Raw genomic sequence first — 21,306 nt, 5'->3', positions numbered from 1 at the left:
CTCTCTGGATTTTTCTTATCCTCAGCATTTGCTTTATCCCAAGGCTTTTTTCTTTTAGAGTTACAGTATGGCTGCCAGGCAGTCAGGACTGTAAGTGCTCTTGTTCAGTCTAGCGCATGTTAGAGGTAGAGACAGAAAGACAGAGACACTCTCAGACCTGCTCCAAGCATGGGATATACGTCCTTGCATTAGGACTGACAAGGCCAACTTAAGTCACGTAACCGGGGAGATGACATATACTAATTGGCTTAGTTCAATCAGAATCTACCTGGAACTGGGTTTGAGGACACCTTCCCTTGAACAAAATCAGAGTTCAGTTAGTGAGGAAGAAGTACAGAATGGCTAAATGGGTAAGGAGCCAACAAAGTCTACTACAGTATCTTAAAAAAAATTTTTTTTTCCTGATGATAACAAAAAAGACGTGTCTATTGTATGGAAAATAAAGCACAGTTGGGAGAAGGCACTAAAAAGCACCTAATACCTCTATCCAGAAAACCACTTTGCTATACTTTTCTTCTACACATAGTTTTTACATAGTTCAGATCATACACCTTACTACCATTTTATATTTTAATGTCTGTAGAATATTCCACTATAATAGTCTGTACAAGAGTGAATGTTGTGGGGTATAAAGCAATTCATTTGTTTTTAAGCAATTTTTTAAATTTAAATTTTAGTTAACATACTGTGCAATATTGGTTTCAGGAGTAGAATTCCATAATTCATCACTTACATACAACACCCAGCGCTTATTTCTGTTGGATATTCCCCGTAGAATTATTTCTCAGCATAAAGCTACTGATCAAAATATTTAACCATGTGTATGACTTTTATAATGTAGTGCAGTGTTACTTTCTAAAACAATTGTATTTGCTTAAACTGCTACCAAAGCATGAGTGAACCAATTTCATTATAATCACTCCAGCGTTGGGTTCTGTCATTGTGGGGCACCTGGTTGGCTCAGTCAGTAGAGCGCACAATTCTTGATTTCGGGGTTTTGAGTTTGAGCCCCACAAAGGGTGTAAAGATTACTTAAAAAAATAAAGTCTTTGAGAAAGAATTTGTGACCAATTTATTTACTAGGTATAAAATGGTAAAATGCTTTTGATGTGATCTTTATATTGATATCATTATCCCTATCCAATGTGTGGCTTGGGGTTTTATTTACCATAGGGATCTGCAAAGACTTGGAGAACTTCAGTCTGAATTAGCAGGAGTTGCTGACTTCTCTGCTACCTATCTTCGGTGTCAACTTCTTCTCATCAAGGTGGGCTTGAATCCATTATGTTTGTGACTGTGCTTATAATGTGCATAAAGTGTATAAGAGTACACTTGAATGGATTCAGCAGTTCTTTTAGGCCATTAATGTACAGTCTTATATAGCTGCTTAGCAGTGGAGAAATTATTTACTTGACAGTGTAATTATATTTGTCTCTAAAGAATTGTTAACTTGTGTGGGAATTTAAATTTTTTTAATTTGGAAGTATTCTTTTATCATTATATAATTAGAGTAGATTGGATAATCATTTTCATTAGAATTATACGGATTTTAAATTGGTTTTTATAATTTGATTAGCATAGAACTTTTATATTATTTTCTTAAAATGCCAGTTTTACTTTGTCAAAGTCTTCTTAGTCAAAGGTTGATTTCATTGCTTTTAAAATGGCCACCTTGCTGGCATTCTATATTAGGTGGTCAGATTTCATATATACACACACAAAGTTGGTAACCAAGAAGCTGTTTCAGTTTGCTGAGTTGAAAATGTGTTCAATTAGTTCAGTAGCTTTCAGCTTCTGCAGTAGAGTTCTCTAAATTTAGGTTTAGGATTTAGGGGACCCCTCTTACTTTATATGCCTTTATCTTGGCTTTAGTTCCAAGCGTCTTTAGTTACTTATTCTTTAGAGTGATTATTATATTTTTTTAAGTTTTTTTCTTTTTTTTAAGTTTATTTATTTTGAGAGAGAGGGAGCATGAATGCAGGAGGGGCAGAGAGAATCCCAAGCAGGCTTTGCACTGGAAGCAAGAGCCCGATGCGGGGCTCCAACTCACGAATGTGAGATCATGACCTGAATGGAAATTAAGAGTTGGAGACTTTACCGACTGAGCCACCTAGGCGCCCCTGAAGTAATTATGATATTTGACTAAAGTCAGAGTAAATGGAGTAGTTAGAAATTATTTCTCACTTTAAGATACGTGAGCTTAGGGCTTTGCAGGTGTGTGTATATATGTGGAGGTGGGTGTGTATACTGAAATAGGTTGGGATTTAAACAGCTCTTGTTTGGCTACATAGATTCTTTCAAATGTGTATGATGTGTATACCTGTGTAACCACCACCAGTCAAGATATAGAGCATTTCCATTATCCCCAAAAGTTCCTCTGTGCCATTTCGCAAAGTTTTTTGTCTTTTCCAAACCTCTGTGTAACAGGGCTAATAATAATTCTACCTAGGTAAGGACTGGTAACAAGCAAGGTGTGTAAGAGCCCTGTGCTTAGTGTTTGACACATAGTGAATGCCATGTCATTGTTGGTCTTCCTTCTTTCTTGGCTTCTTATCTCTATAAGGAATACAAGCAGGTCTTTAAAAAGAATCCGGTTTTCTACAGTAGAAAAAGAAAAGAAAATATTCCTACGAAGAACACAGAGCTATGTTGGTCAGTGTCATGGAGTGTCAGTGTAGGTAAGGGGAAAAGGCTTAGAACCAAAGACAGGCAAATGTTTGATAACAGGGTAAAAGTGAAGTAAATTCTGGCACAACTACTCAACAGTATATTCTGTAACCAGTAATGATCTTTATGAAGAATTATACACCATGACAAAATACAGTTAATGTTATGTACCAAAAAAGCATACAAAATTATTTCTGCTTTGAGACTACAGCTATATAAAAAGCATACATATAAGAAATGACTCGAAATGAATTTTCAAAAACAAGGGTAGTATGATTTGGGTGATTAAAAAATTTCTGTATCTGTAATTTAGAGCTGCTACTGTCTTAACTGGATCCGCACCAGGTACATGTGACTATTGATTACTTGAAACGTTAGTTCAAACTGAGATGTGCTATAAATGCTAAATACACACTGATTTCTTAGAGTTGGTATGAAAAAAGAGTGTAAACTTAATTTTTTAAAATACTGACTTTTTAGTGAAATTATAATAAATACACTAGGTTAAATAAACTATACTATTAAAATTAATTTTACCTCTTTTTACTTATAAAAATGTGGCTACTAGAAAACATAAAATTATGTATATGGTTTATGTTACGCTTCTATTGGGAAATTGTTAGTTTAGGTTTTCTGTAAAGCCATTAAATTATGTCTGTAATGAGGAAGGACTGAAAATAAGGGACTACAGCAGAGATTTATAAGAGAGTTGAGAGATGGGGCCGTTCAGATGAGAGGAGAGAGATGGAAGGTAAAATTGTGGCTCTTAGTGCTCGTTTTGAACACAGATGGAGAGAGAGGGAGGAATCTAGGAAAGCCTGTTGATTTCTAGGTTGGGTATGTCAGTAAGGTGACAGGCTGTTCAAAGGATAGTGAACATGGGGCAAAATAAAAGCCCCATGGAAGGAGCTTGGAAGGAAGCTCAAGGAAGAAGGGTCGAGGCAGCCTAGGTAGTCTAGTGGCTCTGGGAACAAGGAAGGACGAGAACCCTGGAAGCTGGCTTGCTTGCACATTTTGGTGAGACCTGGATGGCTCCTGCCCTTTGCTTGCAAGCACTGATCTGATCTGGATGTAGGGACTTTGGGACAGGAATTGGATTGAATGGGGAGGAGCTCAAACCTTTGGTTTCCTCTTTCTTTATAGTAGGCAGGGCTTATTAGCTTAAAGGAATAAGATTGAGAGGAAGTCCTAATGCAGTAGATTTCCAAAGCAAAACAAACACATAAGCCTCAAATGACATGCCAGTCTTTTTGATCTCTTTGTTCGTTTCTCTCCTGATTTGTCTGTGTAGGCCTTGCAAGAAAAGCTTTGGAATGTGGCTGCCCCATTGTATTTGAAGCAGAGTGATTTGGCCTCAGCAGCAGCAAAACAGGTAAACGTATCGGGACCTTCTCAAATGGATCTCTTTCTAGGAATTGTCTTGTCTAAGTTGGAGTCAGAGGCTTTCACATGGCTCCACGCCTCTGTTGTGGCCTCCCCAGTTCTAGCCTGTGACAGAAGTTAGTGATATGAGAAGCAGCATAATTAGGGGACACAGCACTGGCTTGCTTGCTTCCTTCTTCCCTCCCTTCCTCCCTTCTTTCCTTCCTTCCTCCCTTCCTCCCTTCTTTCCTTCCTTCCTCCCTTTGTTCCATCCCTCTGTCCTAGGGCAGGGGGAAGAGAAAAGGAGACAGAAAATCCCAAGCAGGCTCCGCAGTGTCAGCACAGAGCCTGACTCAGGGCTCAGTCTCACGAACTGTGAGATCGTGACCTGAGCCAAGATCAAACCGGATGCTTAACTGACTGAGCCAGCCAGGTACCCTTTAACTGGATGATTTCTAAGATGCTTTATTGTTCTAAAAATATATTATTATCAGTTTGTATTTTAGATAGACTAGAATCCAATAAATACTGTCATAAATCGTTTATCTGAAAGTATAGCTGAACTCATTTTGAGGTTGTTTATATTTTTAGCCTGTACCATCTCTTGAATGTTAAAAGGTCCTTATGTTGTCCTCAGTTCATTAAGTAGCTTTTAATTATATTTGCCTTGAATTTATTTCTGTGTAGCTTTGAGCAGTTTCCCTTCATTCTTAGGTATTGGGATTTAGTGAACTCTTCTCTGGGTCATGTCTTCCAGATTGGGAGTCGGTATATGACCGAGTCATTATGACCCAGTAGCAAGCTAAAGATGGTGACTGTGATTGTTAAAGTACAGTTCACTAAGTAATTTCAGGTCTATTTTAATTAATTATCACAGTAATCCCATTAGGTAAGAATAAATATTAAGTCCATTTTATAGATTGAACAGTTAAGGATCAGCAGGTTAAATTCATAGAGCTATCGGTAGTAGAATTAGGGAATTGAGCCCATAGCTCCTGATACTCACAGTGTTTTGTTTCCCTTGTTCTACTTGATCTTTCATCTGACCTAGATTCCTCCTCAGATCTGCTCTGTGGCTTATTGTAGGGGAATAGAGCCTAATGACTAGTACCCCAGAATGGCAAGGATGGGACCAGGGAGCAGTAATCAGAGAGGAAGAGGGGAGGAATCCTCATTACTAGGTTCCAGATACTGTACTAAGTGCTTTCCATGCTCCTTTTTATCCTTTAAATTTTATGACTTTGGGGCTGTTTCTTCCCTGTTTACAGATAATGAAACTGAGGCACTATGTAATTAACTTGTCTTACTGCCAGTTGTGGGAGAGTCTGGAGTCCTTTCTCTGACCCCAAAGCCCTCAAAGGAAGACAAGCACAGATTCGGGAGAGATGTATCATTGGATGGGAGTAGCTGATTTGGATAGAAGAGAGCAAGAGCTTAATGCACTGGGCTTGAGCTGAGGTCATAGACATTGTTTTCTGCACTTGTTCTCTCCCCAGACTCCCTTCAACAGACCAGGCCCATAGAACAGTCTGTCTGGATGACTAATACGTGGTTAATGGTTCCTGATGCTAAATCCTTGAGGACTTTTCCTGGGGTCGGGTGTCCATACACACAGTTTATTCATTTGTACCCACAGTTAAACTGTAAGTTTAACAGTGCTTTACAGTTTTATCAGTGATTAAACTTTTAATATCTTCATGTCATCAACTAAGATGACTTTGTTACCAGATGAAAGTCTTTTTTTTTTTTTTAATTTTATTTATTTTTGAGAGAGAGAGAGAGAGAGCGAGAGAGCAAGTGAGCATGGGGGTTGGGGGCGGGCAGAGAGAGAGAAGAAGACAGAGAGTCTCAAGCAGGCTTTAGGCTCTGAGTTGTCAGCACAGAGCCTGACAGAGAGCTCCAACTCAGGAGCCTTGAGATCGTGACTTGAGCCAAAGTCAGATGCTTAACCGACTGAGCCACGCAGCCACCTCAAAAGTCTTTTTTTTTTTTTTTTTTTCCAAGTATTATCTTTATTTGAGAGAGAAATAGCAAACAGGAGAGGGACACAGGGAGACAGAATCCCAGGCAGGCTCCACACTGCCAGCACAGAGCCCTCTGTGGGGCTCGAACTCACAAACCATGAGATCATGACCTGAGCTGAAGTCAAGAATCGGATGCTTAACCGACTGAGCCACCCAGGTGCCCCCCCGAAAATCTTTTTTTTTAACTAACAAAACAACTTACTCTCTTTTTGTAAGATATACTAAAGTAATTTCTCACAACACATATTAATTTTTATCAAATTACCCTAATTTCTCTCACCATAGGCACTTAAATATTTCAGTTCTGTATTAAAAATCAGTTCAGGGGTGCCTGGGTAGCTCAGTTGGTTAAGCATCTGACTTTTAATCTCAGGTCGAGTCTCAGTCTCAGGGTTGTGAGTTTGAGCCCTGCATTGGTCTCCATGTTAGGCATGGAGCCTACTTAAAAACAAAAACAAACTCAGTTCAGAATTTCACCTAGAATTCTGTGTTGCTCTCAAGACCATTATGATACTTTTACTGATTGTTAATTACCTTTCCTTATAGATCATGGAAGAGACCTACAAAATGGAGTTCATGTACAGTGGTGTGGAGAACAAACAGGTGGTGATTATCCATCACATGAGGCTGCAGGCCAAAGCCTTGCAACTTATAGTAACAGCACGGACTACTCGAGGGTAAGATGTGTGGCTGGCTAAAAGCGAGGCACAGTCCTTTCAAAGACGCTTCCAAATGCATTCAGAGATCTCACCAAAGTTAATGAGAAGTGAAAAGATACTTAGGAAAGATTAGCTAAGAGGTATACAAACTCTTCATTTTCTCAGATATTCCAAGTTCTATCTTTGGAACAAATTAAGTCTCTGGAAAACCCCTCCAGTGGCTCTCTGTTGCCTACAGCACAACATAAGACTTCGTTAGGCAGCACTGACACTCTTTTTGGTCCTTGCTAGATTTCTTTAAGAATTTAGTGCCAGGAACCATTTTTTCTCTTCTGAAGGGACTAGTAAGCTCTCCGAGGCAGTAAAGACAAATTAAGACAATGTGCAGTGTAGTGAGACTACCTTGTTCAAACCCAGACCTCTCTACTTCCTAGTTGTTTGATTATGAATGGGTTTTTTTAAGCCTCTCTGTGCCTTGTTTCCCTGTCTGTAAAAAGAGAATGATGACAGCATCTGTCTCATGGGGTTTTTATGAAGAATAAATGGGATAATACATGTAGAAGCACTTAACATGGTACTTGGTACATAGTAAGAGCTCACTATCAGACTTTCTAATAGAGTTGCCATATTTCATTGGTTCTAAAATGCACATTTAAAATTTTAACTTCTCTGAAATTTTGATTTTATACTTTTTTAATTTTGATTTTGCTATATTTTGATTGAAAGTGTTTTTTTTATTGTCTGTTTCTTATTTCATAAAATAAAGTTGCATCTTAAGAATGATGCATTGTAGATTTGATACAATGCAGTAACTTGTTCCCAGGTGGAGGACACATGTGATGCTTAGTCAAGTGATTGTGTCAGTCTAAATGTGGCATAGAGAAGGAAATGGGAGTGTTTTAAGCACTGAGAAATACCGAGGCAGAAAGAACATTCTGAATGTTATTTGATTTCTTCACTTATTTTGATCTAGTGACCTGATAAAATCTGGTAGTGATTTAATCTTAGAGATAGCCATACATCCATTTAACAAATGTTTAGTCCCTACTATTTGCCAGTCACAGCTGAGCAAAGACAGGCGCTTGTGTTGGCATCTACACTTTTTTATTTAAAGAAAATAGATATATTCTTCAGTTTATGTATAATTACTAAAAAAAAATTTTTTTTAATTTAAATATTGCAGGCTAAGTGAAGGTTCCCTGGTAATCTACCCCTTCTAAAACAACTGTCAACAGACTCTTCCCAAGCCAGATAAACACATCTACATTATAAATGTGTGCATATTAATATAAATGGAATAATGATATACTTTGTGTTCTGCCTCCTTTAAATTTCATCCAACAGTATTTCTTTTTTTTTTTTTTAACATATAATTTATTGTCGAGTTAGCTAACATAGGTTGCATACAGTGTGCTCTTGTTTCGGGGGTAGATTCCTGTGATTCATTGCCTACATATAACACCCAGTGCTCACCCCAACAAGTGACCTCCTCAGTGCCCATCACTCATTTCCCACCGCCCCCCCACCATCAACCCTCAGCTTGTTCTCTGCACTTGAGTCTCTTATGGTTTGCCTCGCTGTCTGTTTGAAACTGTTTTTGCCCCAACAGTATTTCATTTTTCCATGTCCTTATACAAAGACTCTAATATATTTGGTCTTTACTTGTGCTGTAGTAATTTATATTTTCCATTTGTGTGCATCCCTGCTTCTTTCCTTTCTTTTTTTTCTTTTGGGCTTAAAAAAAACCCATTCATAATCAAACAACTAGGAAGTGGAGAGGTCTGGGTTTCAACAAGGTAGTCTCACTACACTTTCTTTCTTTCTTTCTTTCTTTCTTGGCTTTTTCTGGATTGGTTGTTTTCTTTGTATCTTTGTTTCATGCATGGGTTTGAAAGTTCTGATCCTACTTCTCTTGTATGTGCTGCTGAAGCAAGCATGAGTTCTGATCCTACTTCTAACCTTTTCAAGTGAGAGGCAGTACAAGATAGGGGTTAAGAGGACTATGGTTCTTTGTTGCTTAGACTCAGATCTTGATTCCCACCATTTGGAAACTTAGTAACCTTGGACAAGTTACTGAAGATTTCTGTGCCTCATTTTGATCCCTGTAAGTTAAACTAGGATAATAATAGTATCTGTCTCGCCCTCATAGGGATATTGCAAGGATTATCAAATTATTATATGTAAAACTCTTCAAATAACTTGCCTGACGCATTCAGACTAAACACTTGATAAATGTTAGCTTATGTTAGTTGTAGAAATAGTATTTTTACTTATTTTTACTTACATTTTTAATAAACATATTCAACTTATCAGCACAAAAAATTAAATAGACTTTTTAATCACCTTTATCACAGTCACCTCAGATCAAGATGAAAGTTCTAATATGTTTTTATTTCATTGTCTCATACTGTTAAATAGTTCGGAATTAAGTTTCAGCTTATTATGTTTTATAATGTATTTCTTATTTTAAGAATCCTTTCTTAAAAAAAAAAAAAAGAATCCTTTCTTAAAGTATGCATTAATCTTTATAAGTACTTTTTCAAAATGAGTTAGCTTGAACTTGCTCACTCATTTTTTTTGTGTGTGTGTGTGCCACAGTTGCTTTTTAAAATACCTTGTCCTTTTTTTAAAAAAAATTTCTGTTTATTAATTTTTGAGAGAGAGAGCACGAGTGGGGGAGGGGGAGGGAGGGGGTGAGGGAGACACAGAATCCTAAGCATGCTTCATGCTCCGAGCTGTCAGCATAGAGCACAATGTGGGGCTTGACCTCATGAACCACAAGATCGTGACCTGAGCTGGTCAGACGCTTAACCGACTGAGCCACCCAGGCACCCCTAAAATTCCTTGTTCTAATTCACCATTTGACAGGAGTGCATTCTCTAGTAATTGTTTTTCTAAATAAGTATGTAAGTGATACACTCATTGAGACCCTGCATGTCCGAAACTGCCTCTCTTTTGCTCTTATGCATAATTGGAATTCTTTCAGAACTGTGTAAATGTTGCTGAGTTACTGTTTAGTATTTAATGTTACAGTTAGGATATCCAATGTCAGTCTGGTTCTCTTTCCTTTGTTTCCTTATTTTTCTTGGTTCTTTTTCTTTTTCTCTCTGTTTAGAATTCAGAAATTCTACCAGGATGTGTGTAGATATGTGTTTTCTTTCAATGCTTTTAACTGACCTTCAGTGGGACTTTGAAGTATAAACTCTGCTTTTAGCTCAGGGATCTTTTCCCAACCATTATTTCTTTAATTACTACTACTTCCATCCACTCCAGTCTGTCATACTGGATGTTGTGTCTTCTGGGTCTATTTTCCCTTATATCTTTTTTCTCATAATTTCAGTGTCTTAGCTTTTCTACTGTATATTCTGTGTAAATTCTTCAATATGCTCCTTTTTTTTAAACTTTTTTTAAAAATATTTTTTATTTTTGAGAGAGACAGAAAGACAGAATGCAAGCAGGGGAGTAACAGAGGGAGAGGGAGACACAGAATCCTAAGCAGGCTCCAGGCTCTGGACTGTCAGCACAGACCCCAACGCGGGGCTCGAACTCACAAACCGCGAGATCATGACCTGAAATGAAGTCGGACGCCCAACCGACTGAGCCACTCAGGCACCCCTCAATATGCTCTTTTAAGTTATGACTTCAGTTTTCATCATTTTTCAATATAGTATTCCTTACTTTTGAGTTGATTTCGTTATTACTGTTCATTTACCAGTATGCTTTCTTCAGTGCGCCCTTTTCATAGCCGTTTCTCTTGCTTTATCAGTGCAGTATCCTTTCAGATCTCCTCTTTAATCTCACTGAGGTTATTTATTAGAATTAAAGAAAAGATTTTCTGAGCTTTCTTGCCTTGACTTTCTCTCACTGAGGTCTGCTTGGTCTCCTTTACAGCCCTGATCATAGCATCTAATGATTTTCCATTGTCTTTGCATACTTATAAATGGAAGTAGATCAGTGTTTGGTTTCCCAGTGGACTTTACTTTTCCTCTGCTTTCCTTCCTTACCCTGAGAAAAAAGTGGAGGTTCTTAGTGATAAAGGCCTACTTCATATAGCATGTAGGTGAGGCTTCTTGGTCTGTTTTGGGGTTTGGAGGTAGTTCCCAAATCTATTTTATGTTTTACTATTGGGAAGTTCTACAAGATAACTCTATATAGGCAGACCCCACATTGATACTGCTTGGCTGAATTGCTTTCTTTTTACCCCCTCCTGAGGTCTCCTTTCCAGCCCTCTTACTCCTGGAGATCTTTAGTGGGTGAACCTCACTATCAGATTGCAGTTCCATTTCTGGTAGTTTATCAGAGTTAAGTTTCAAGTGCTACCTGTTTTTTAGGAAAAGAATTCAAATGCATGTTGTTTGTAGAGTAAGTTTCCATTTGTCATTTCTCATTTATTTGTTCAGTCAACAGATATTTATTGAATAGTTGCTTGTGCCAGAAAATATATATCAAAATAATTAATATAAAAGTCCCTGCTCTCATGGAGCTTACATTTTAGTAGAAAGATTAAACTAGGTTATTAAGAACCTTGACACCCTTTTCTTGCATGTTTTTATATAAGGAGAGAGTATTTGTCTGTTTTTCCTCACTGGAATTTTACTCCTCTAATGAATACAATATTAATGAAAATAAATACAAAGTTTCATTTGGAAATTACAAGAAATAAAAAGAAAATGAGTGGCTGTGAAGCCAGAGAAGCCAAGTGAGGAAAGAACATAGTCCTGTCTATGGGCAAAGTAGTAACAACACTTTTCCCCTTCTGCATGAGAATTTGACCTTTGGTTAACTTTCTAGGTATATTCCCTGGAAACCTGGTATATCAACTGTATTTACTAGGTAACACTGTGATCATAAAAATTGTCACTGAGAAAACTGCATATAGACCAGAAGGGACTATTAGTAAACTGTAATTGCCTGATGCAGACACCATAGCTTTGGGTTCTACTGAGTGCAGTGATTCTTTTAACTGGGCACATCCCTTGTGGGGACCCTGGAGGGTATGCCTATGGATTTGTTTCAAGAGATGTTAGCACCTATGGAGCATGAGGCTTCTCATCCATGCTGGTCTCCAAACTCAACTGACGTAGATGTCATCTCCTTGTACCTGAGCTGTCTGTCCACGGCAAGATCACAGCTCCCAGACAGCTCTGTGGATGGCTGAATGGAGTGCGGTGAGGACTCCTGCAGGGAAGGAACATGGCGCTGGATTGCCTGCAAGCTGTGCTTCTGCCCTGTATCCTTAGTGAGTCTGATGCCAGGCACGGTCTATGATAGCCCTTGATTTTGAGTGTTCATTGAGCCTGATAGCCACTGAAGTGTTCTAATTGGGTCTTGGCATTCTGGCAGATATTTTCCCCCTAGGTCCATTAGGAATCTGCTCTTCCTTTTAGAGATAATTTTGATAGTGTAATACTCTGATTTCCTTTCACGTAGGCTCAGGATTCTGGGAATTTGGTCCTCATTCCTCAGTTCGAAGATTACGTAAGCCAAATATATGTATGTATGTTTGTTTTTCTCTTTTTCTACAGAGTTGACCCCTTATTTGGGATGTGTGAAAAGTTTTTACAGGAAGTGGACTTTTTTCAGAGGTAACTATTTCATTACCATCTAGCTTACTGACTCCTGGTTATGCAGATAACAGCACTTAGAGGGCAACAAGAGCAATCAGAAGCTAGAATCCTTGGTTTAACCCACGCATCCAACCTGTTATCTGTGGCAGTGTGCCCTCGCGCATTTTTTTTAGGGGTATGTAAACTTCTTTAAACTTAGCTAAATGTGCAACAGTGGTACAGTAAAAATATCGAGAATCATTTGGATTCAACATTCAGCTGGGCCACAAAAAGACAAGTATCTAGATGGTAAAACAAACTTTTTTGTTGAAAAATCTCAACAAAAAAGTTCTTTTCACCACTGTTCTTTATAGAGAAATATGGAAATTCAACAACAGTAATCTACAAAAAATTGTTCCATAATTCTGTAGGTAGCCTTTATTTTGTAGTACAGCTATGTTTTCTCAGAGTTCTGTATGAAATAAATTGGTTAAAACAGATCTAGTAGATGAATGGAAGGCTTAGCGAAGAAGTGGTAGTTGAATTGGTGACCAGACATGTGATATACTGGCAATATAATATTGCCAGAGGAAAGAATTTATAAGATTTTATAGTCTAATATTTATTAAGTCAGATATTTCATTCTTCCACCCCTTATCCCTGCCCCCATGAACCTCATCAAACCTGAAGTTTACATGACTATACTTTTGAGTCTTCGTCTGGGTGAGATAGCTTCCTGTAGGGCTGAGTTGCAATACCACGCTTCACCAGTGGGTGCTGCTCTCTAGCAGATGATACACTCCAGTTTGGCTCTTTAAGATCCTAGCTTCACATCTCAACTGAGTTCATGCCTTACTTTGGTTTTAGATTTTTTTTCTCCCTCCCTCCTCCCTCCCTCCCTCTTTCCCTTTTTCTTTCTTTCTTTCATTCTTTCTTTCTGAGAGAGTCTGTGCGAGCAGGGGAGAGGGGAAGAGGCGGGGAGAGAGAGAGAATGAATGAATCTTAAGCAGGCTTCATGCTCAGTGTGGAGCCCAACGTGGGGCTTGATCCTACAACCTGGGACCATGACCTGAGCTGAAATCCAGAGTTGGATACTCAACCGACTGGGCCACCCAGGTGCCCTTGGTTTTAGATTTAAGATGGAGAGTCTGTTTTTGCACATTTGGGTTGAAGAGACTTTTAGGAAGGTGATAGCTCTGGTATGCCATAGTTTCTCATCTCTTGCATAGAGTTGTACATTCTTTCTTAATTCAGCCCCTGAGTCCCTGCACTGCTATTACCTCAGTGAAATATTTTTCGACTGTCCCCTTCTATAAGGCAGGAGTACTGTGGAATCAGAGCTGGGAATGAGTTTATTTAACATTTTTAAGCCTCAATGCAACATCATTTTCTCTGAATCTCTGTGTTCCTTTCTACAAATATAAGCCCCATTAAGATAGGCATTTTCTTCTCTTTTGCTCACGGTTATATCCCTGGTGCCTGTGATAGTAGTTGGCACTTGCAGTCTTAAAGACGTATTTGTTAACTTAATTAATGAATCTATAATATGAAAATAATGATTGTAACAATGCACAGGATTGCTGGGAGGATTAAATATGATCATGCCAAACACTTGAGGAGTATATCTGGCACACAGGGGTATTCAATAAAAGGCTATCAGGATGCTCATATCACCAAGGCGTAATTATCTAGGTGCCTGGCTTTCTCATTCAGGGACCATGAACTCCTTCAGTTCATCACTTCTCCTACCTTAGGATTTGGCATATGTTTGGGGATCATCCTGTGGTAAATAAATGCTTAGTCACTTGGCTTCTGTTTGTTCCTGCAGGTGTTTTATTGCTGATTTGCCCCACCTACAGGACAGCTTTGTGGACAAACTTCTTGACCTGATGCCCCGACTCATGACATCCAAACCTGTAGAAGTTGTCAAAATTGTACAGACCATGCTGCGGCAGAGTACCTTCCTACACCTCCCCCTTCCAGAGCAGGTCCTGTCAAGTCTGTTCAGACAGTCAGAACTGTTGACGTTGGTGATCTTCTTTGACCAGTTGAATAGCTGGGCTAGAGCCTTCCCTCTGATTGGCTTTCACATGTTCACCTGTTAATAATGAGACAGAAAGCTGCACGGATCATGTTTTGTTGCCCAGGGATGACCTGGCTTCAGGATCATTATGTTTTTTTCTTGCTTACAGATCCACAAAGCTTCAGCCACAATCATTGAGCCAGCAGGCGAGTCAGACAACCCTTTGCGGTTTACATCCGGGTTGGTTGTGGCCCTGGATGTTGATGCAACCCTGGAACATGTGCAGGATCCCCAAAGCACCGTGAAGGTCCAGGTCTGTCAGATTTTGGTCCTCATAGAGCTTCTAGACCATGTGTTGAAGGATTTAACTTCAGCAGCCCTGTAATTTCTACCTGAGGGATAGAAAGTGAGGAGAGAGAAGAGATGATTCTTAATGGTGAAGAGTCTTGATGTGAATCCCATCTCTTCCGCTGATTGTGGTTTAGAGCAAGTTACTTTAAACTCTGAACTTCAGATTCTACAACTGACAACTAGGAACAATTGACACTGAAAGGAAATGAAGTATATAAAGCCACTGGTACCCAGTAAGGGTTCGCTGAATGACAGGGGTCTTTCTAGTCTTACAATGTGAAGTTAAAACTTGGTATTTTCAGGGCTGCAAGCAAACTGTAATAAACAAATCCTTTTCAGGCTGTGGATGGGTCCACTTGGTGAGCAAAATTTATGGGTTGAAAAAAATCACTAGGGAGTATTTTTTCCTAAGTTAGACATATTAGAGACACATGCCAGATGCAGTAGAGATACCAGTCAGTTTAAACAGTCTGCAGTTAAGCCCCACAAAAATACTACCCACTTGCCCATCCATCCACCCATCCACCCATCCACGAAGTAATGCTTACTCACATGATGAGCACTAGGGTTGCAGGGGTGAATGTGTTAAATTCTTGCCCTCAGGATGCTCAGTTTCAGTGAAAGACAAATAGATACGCAGTTATAAAACAGAAGTTCAGTCATCATTCAGACATGCACAGAAGAATACTGGGGCCTCTTAATGAATACCTGATTGGTCGCGTACTATAGGCCTAATTTTGGGAACCCATCTGCAACACTACCTTCTGAAAAAAGACCCAGCCATTTAAATGAGCTGACTTATTCTCAAGAATAGGAGACTGACTGGTTCACTAAAGTAATGGAGTAATGTACTGACTCAGCCTCTGACTATGAAACTAGGAAGTTTCAAAGACAAGAATGGAGGGGAACACAATATACCTCTCTAAATATGCCTCTTTGGCATAAAGAATATTTGGGGATGATTGTTTTTGAGAGGCCACAGAACCTGGAGAATCTCTGAAAACAGAGAAGTTGCCCTTTTGTGAGGGAAATTTACATTTATAAGGGAAATCACCATTTGTAAAGGTGTCTCCTTTGTACCTGGAAGAGAAGGATTACTAAATCTCTAGAAACTCTTTTATCAGTGAAGCAGGCACCAATTTAAGTTTGCACAACAGGGGCACATGTCTGGCTTGGTTGGTAGAGCATGAACCCCAGGTTGGGCATAAAGATTAATATTTATTTACTCGTGTGTGTGTGTGTGTGTGTATGTATGTGTGTGTGTGTGTGTGTGTGTGTGTGTGTGTGTGTGTGTGTGTATATATATATTTTTTTTTTTTTTCTTTTTTTTTTTTTTGCATAGCAATCTTACCTTTGTTTATTGTGCTTACCTAGTAACCTCCCATAACTGGCTCCCTCCCACCGCAACACCTTCCTTTGGTCTTTGGTGGAAGATGGTATTTAAGGTGATATCTTGGGCCATTTCAGGGAGTTAATCAGTTTTCCTGGGTATTTCCTATGTACACAGGATGTTTACATGTTTTAAACTTCTGTTTTTCTCCTGTTTATCTGTCTTTTATTATAAATGTGATCTTAGCCAAGAACCTAGAAATGTAGAGGGAAAATTATTTTTCCTCCCCTACAGCTTAATTCCAATTTTTAGCTACTATAAAAAATTCTGTAATGTATTTATAATACACACACACACACACAGTGAGACAATTTAATTTGGATGGTGTGGTTGGAGGCTGAGGAAAAGGAAGACTTTGTGGAGACACTCATGCATGGATGAGGTCTGAAAGGATGAGTAAGAGCAAAGGATAGGGGCTGAAGGAGGTATTCTAGGCATAAGGGATATGAATAAAAGTAGGGACACAAGCACTGACAGTGAGTACAATCTGAGGACAGAATAGCCTGGAGCCAGCAGGGAAAGCTTCTGGAAGAGGTAAGAATGAGTCAGGCCCTGAAGATTTGCCTGTGGTGACAGTAGAGGGGGGAAAAAAACTCTGGCTTCCCAGCAGGAATCCTTTTTTTTTTTTTTTTTTTTTTCATTAAGGAATTCTTTATTATAAATCATAAGATGTACGGAAAACTAATTCTGAGTTGATGCTGCACATTTTTGGTTGTGTTTTTTTCCCCCCCACATTAGTGGTTTTCTATTCTACCTCCACTTTAGAGTTACTCAGAAAACATTAAAAAGTAATGATGCACAGGCCTCAGCCTACACCAGTTAAATCAGAATCCAGAAGGTAGGCCCCATGACTATACCAGTTTTTTGGTTTTTTTTTTTTTTTGAGAACTCTTATATGATTCTAATGTGGAGCTAGGGTTGAGAACTACTGTTTCACATTTATCCCTGAAAAAAGTTCAGTGGTCAACTAAGCATAAATGAAATTACAGGCAGATTATTTAAGGGTCATCTACTAGACTTTACTAGAAAATGTCCAGAGCCACCCCACCAAGTGCATGGCCAAACTGTTTAGAAGCCTTTACAGGTGGGGAGCTCACTGTCTATTTGCAGGACAGCTCTGATGGTAGGAACGTACTGTCCAGACCAGTACTTTTTCTGTTTTGGACAGATGAGAGGAGATTATTGCAAGAGGACCTGGTTTGGGGGGTCCCAAGCAGACCAGGTTCAGTCACTAGCTGTTGGCAAAATCCAAAGGCCGAGAGACAGGTGGTAGTGAAACAAGACAGCAGTTTATTTCAGGGACGAAATTCACTGAAATTATTTCACTGGGAAGACAGCAGGCTAATGTCTCCAAGACTGTCTCCATAGTGCTGAGAATACTTCCAGGTTTATAGAAGGAAAATGTGGACAAGGTGGGTGGGTACATGCAGGTGGGCAGTGAAGGTCCTCACTCCTTGTCCTTGGGCCAATCATGTGGGGTCTTGCTGGCTCAGTGCAGTCATTACTGCTTGAGGGGGTAGTTTTGGTTCTTGTCAGGAGATGCGTTGCCTTCTGGGTCTTTTGTCTAAGTTAAGAGATAGGTTGGAAAGAAGAACTGAATTGATGAGAAAGTTTGGGGTAAAAAATGGAGGTAGCTGACGTCCTTTTTCATTATGGGACCAGAGTTGCATAGTTGAAAGACCTGTATAGTTCCCTACTTTGTCCTTATCAGTAGATTTCCGTAGTCCAGGCCATGTGGTTCTAGGATCAGCTGTATTTGTTCGTGTAGTTCGTTTGTACACCGTGCAGTGTGAGGGGCCCTCTGCATAGATAGCTGTGAGGCTCCCCTACGATAGTGAGGACGAGGCTCTGGCCATGTGTGAGATTTGAGAACTAGCCAGTGATTTGAGCTGTTAACAAAGAAAAAAAAAAAAAAAGACAGCCCAAATTGGAGCCATTTGACCCCCACAACAGGAAACCAAGACTTAATTACAGTTTCGACCCATTCCAGGAATGTGTCCTTTCCATTTTGGACGACTCCTGGGAACATTTCTCTACTTGCTCGATACTCAGTAAAGCCAATTAGATCTTCAAACTCATGTGGTTGAATTTTGTTTTTTAACAGGGCAGACCCTTTGTTGACAGAGCTATAGAAAGAGCTTCCTAGCTGCTTATAACCTCGTGGAGAAAATGCAGTCACAAAATTATTCTAAATGGTTGGTGGTTGGTGGTGGGTGCTGGCCTGTGATGCGATTCAGAGCCAGGCAGGGAGCAAATCACCCAGATGGGGGTGTCTGGGAAGGCTTTTCACACTAACATTAGTACTTTTGCCTATTCTTGTACTGAATAGAGGCACTATATTCCTATCACTTCTTCACCATGAATTCAGGAAACATTTATCAAATACTGCTTTGTGCTGGGGCAGAGAGTACAGGGATCTCAACAGTGTTACCTCCCACTCCTAGAACAGTTTTTAATGAAAGCTGGTATCTTCTTTCCCTCCTATTTTGGGGTTCACAACAGACACTGCAGTTTTGTTGAAAATTCATGGCTCTTCTATTTCTTTTTCTCACTTCTCTCATTTCTTAGGTCTTATATCCAGATGGCCAGGCTCAGATGATTCATCCTAAGCCAGCAGACTTCCGGAATCCTGGCCCAGGGCGCCACCGGCTTATCACTCAGGTGTACCTCTCCCACACTGCCTGGACAGGTAAGGGGTCAGTGGGCCAAGGTGGACAGGAGAATATGCTCCTGGGGATGACACTTACCTTGAGGCATTTGTTTTTTTGCACTTTGAGAAATACATGGTTCAGTCAGGCCTGCTGAGGACTGTACTTAATTTCTTAAGGAGTTTGAAAGCTTAAACTGGCTGCATTTAGACTAATTTGCTGCATTGCTTTGATTGCTTGCGGCACAAGATTTTGTCAGAAAGTATACAGGAGATTACAATAGAATGGAATCTCCTGGAAAGAGCCCTCGGCTGGATGCCAGCATACTATTTTCTTGTCCTAATTCTGCTACTGACTTGCTGCATAGCCTTGGACAAGCCACTCTCCCTTCTGAATCCATTTCCTCACCTTCCAAATGAAAATGATAATTCTCAACCTAGGAGGTTCTGACGATTGCTCTGTCTAGAAATGAAACAGTTTCATGTTTCTTACCCCAAATTAAAATCATTCTGTCTTTGTATATGAACCATTTAGTTCATTTCCCCCCAAACAAGTAAACTATTACTGCCCTCCCCTCCCACACGGACTGGTTTAATGTAATAATTTAATAATTTGTGAAAAGATAGGGAGGTTACGTAAGTAACTTTAAAAATTCTTAAGAATAAAATGGAAGAATACAAGTGCATGGGACATTACATTTCAAGCCTGTAAGGCTGCTTTAGAAACTGGAAAAAGAGACTCGGCCTACAGAACCTAAAATGTGGGGGGAGAATTGGCCTCACTGGTATTTTCTCAATCATTGAAGATGATTCAGAAGCATGGTTGTTATTGGGGAAGGTGTTTCATGACACCAAATTTGGTTTATTTTAGACTTAAGTGGTTGCTTTCTAGACTTTTCTTTCTCTATATTACTTACATGAGTGACTTAATGCCCTTATTAATGGTTTCCCTCTGTCAGGGGTGTTAGGTGGGTATAAATGACATAATAAAGTTTTCACAAAGAGGAAGTAGTGCTCTTGAATATCAGGGCAGCCCCTTTGGGGATCTAGTCAGTGACCCTGGGCCTGGCCCAATTTAGGGGGCATCCGGCAATGCTTTACCCGGGATCTTCCTCCCTGAGCATCCCTCATTTCATATCCTTGCTGCCTGGAATGTTCTGCACTATTAGCCACCACAGGAAGGTAGAGAATTTCTTATTCTAATCTCTTCTCATAAAGGGATCCTAGACTTGATAGCTAGAAAGATAGGCCATGGGACAGTATTGTTTTGGAAGACCCACAGCTCAGAGAGGCAAACCACAGCATGCTAGATCTCAGAAGAGCCTCAGAGTTCTTAGAGGGGCCTACCAACTTGCCCTGGTCACACAGTAAGTCATTGCCCGAACTAGGGCTACCAAGCTGTCCTGAGCCTGAAGAATTATAATTCATTCAGGATCGCCCCCTTTGAGAGACTGCTATTACAAACCTCTTTTTTAATTCTCAGCGTAGTGCTAACTAATGTTGGGAATTCTCCCATTTAATTTGTTACTGACTTTCCCATTAGCATGAAGGCACCACAAGAGCAGAGAACTTGTTAATCATCTTGACCTCTGTATCTCTGATGCCTCTGTATCATGTGTCCTTTGAGCCTGGAAGGTAGTAAGTGCTCAACAAATAATGAAAATTGAATACAGGATTTTCAATATGCCATTAAAATTCATTTAATCCTTAGACCAAGTTGGGGAATTTAGTGTCCTGTTTTTCATTTTATACATGCATAAATGGAGGTCCACATAGCTGGTCAGCGGTGGCGCTGAGGCTGGCACTCACATTTCCTAACTACCAAATCCCTTCTGACCTGGGACACCAAAGTGAAACATGTTCTCCTTCTGAATGCACCTGTGCCTTCTTTCTCCTAATCCAGGAGATAGAGCCTGGTGCTGGTGGGTGTTCCTCCATGCAGGCCTTCAGCAGCTCTGTACCAGGGGCCTCTCCTCCGGGAGGCAGGAGTCTGCCATGTCAGAAGCTTTGAGTCACGCCAACCAGGTTCCAGATTCTGCCTCCCTTGCTCAGTGATCCTGAGAAAGTTATTTTACCTCTCTGTCTTATTTTCTTCATCTGTAAGATGGAAGCAAGAATGCATACCTCATTAGAGATCTTCCAGGCATGATGAATAGATTACATGGTTTGTCCCACATGATCTTTTGTTCCTTTCTCCTATTGTCTCCTCTTGTTGTCTCTCCCCTCTCCTCTCCTCTGATGGCAATGGCTGGAATTGCCATTCTTACCACATGCAGGTGAGGGAAGGCATAACGAACAGGTGGGGTTGAGTCCTCTGACCTCCCCAGGATTTGGCTGAAAGTGCTGTGAGAATCAGGGCTAGGTTGTGGTTGGTGGTTGGCAACAGCCATCTGGGACCTAAAGAGGGGATCATACGTAGCGGGAGAGCTGATACTTGAGCCTGATGCTGGAGAGCAGCACTGGCTTCATTACAGTTATACCCAGGCTGCTGTCAGGCCCCTCATTACATGATGGTGTCCATACCAGTAGCTGGTAAGTGGTGGTGCCAGGGCTGCTCTCTTGGTCTGGCTAGTTTGCTCTGGCTGGAGAAAAGCAATTCAGTCTCTGCTCTCGTCCCTAGAGAGAAGTCAGGACGTG

General features: G+C 40.1%; 1 protein-coding gene across 1 annotated transcript in view; it reads left to right on the top strand.

Annotated features, from left to right (window-relative positions):
- The window catches only part of INTS4 (integrator complex subunit 4), a 116,756-nt gene that overhangs the window by 93,941 nt on the left and 1,509 nt on the right, over nucleotides 1-21,306 (top strand). Inside the window, exons 16-22 of the mRNA XM_060605529.2 lie at nucleotides 1,174-1,267; nucleotides 3,959-4,039; nucleotides 6,600-6,730; nucleotides 12,238-12,297; nucleotides 14,087-14,246; nucleotides 14,451-14,594; nucleotides 18,591-18,711. Of these exons, the coding sequence (XP_060461512.1) occupies nucleotides 1,174-1,267; nucleotides 3,959-4,039; nucleotides 6,600-6,730; nucleotides 12,238-12,297; nucleotides 14,087-14,246; nucleotides 14,451-14,594; nucleotides 18,591-18,711 (791 nt within the window). The remainder of the gene's footprint in view (nucleotides 1-1,173; nucleotides 1,268-3,958; nucleotides 4,040-6,599; nucleotides 6,731-12,237; nucleotides 12,298-14,086; nucleotides 14,247-14,450; nucleotides 14,595-18,590; nucleotides 18,712-21,306) is intronic.

Source organism: Panthera onca, chromosome D1 (assembly GCF_046562875.1).
Source record: "Panthera onca isolate mPanOnc1 chromosome D1, mPanOnc1 haplotype 2, whole genome shotgun sequence".
Classification (NCBI taxonomy): Eukaryota; Metazoa; Chordata; class Mammalia; order Carnivora; family Felidae; genus Panthera; species Panthera onca.
This window is presented reverse-complemented; position numbering and strand designations above follow the sequence as displayed.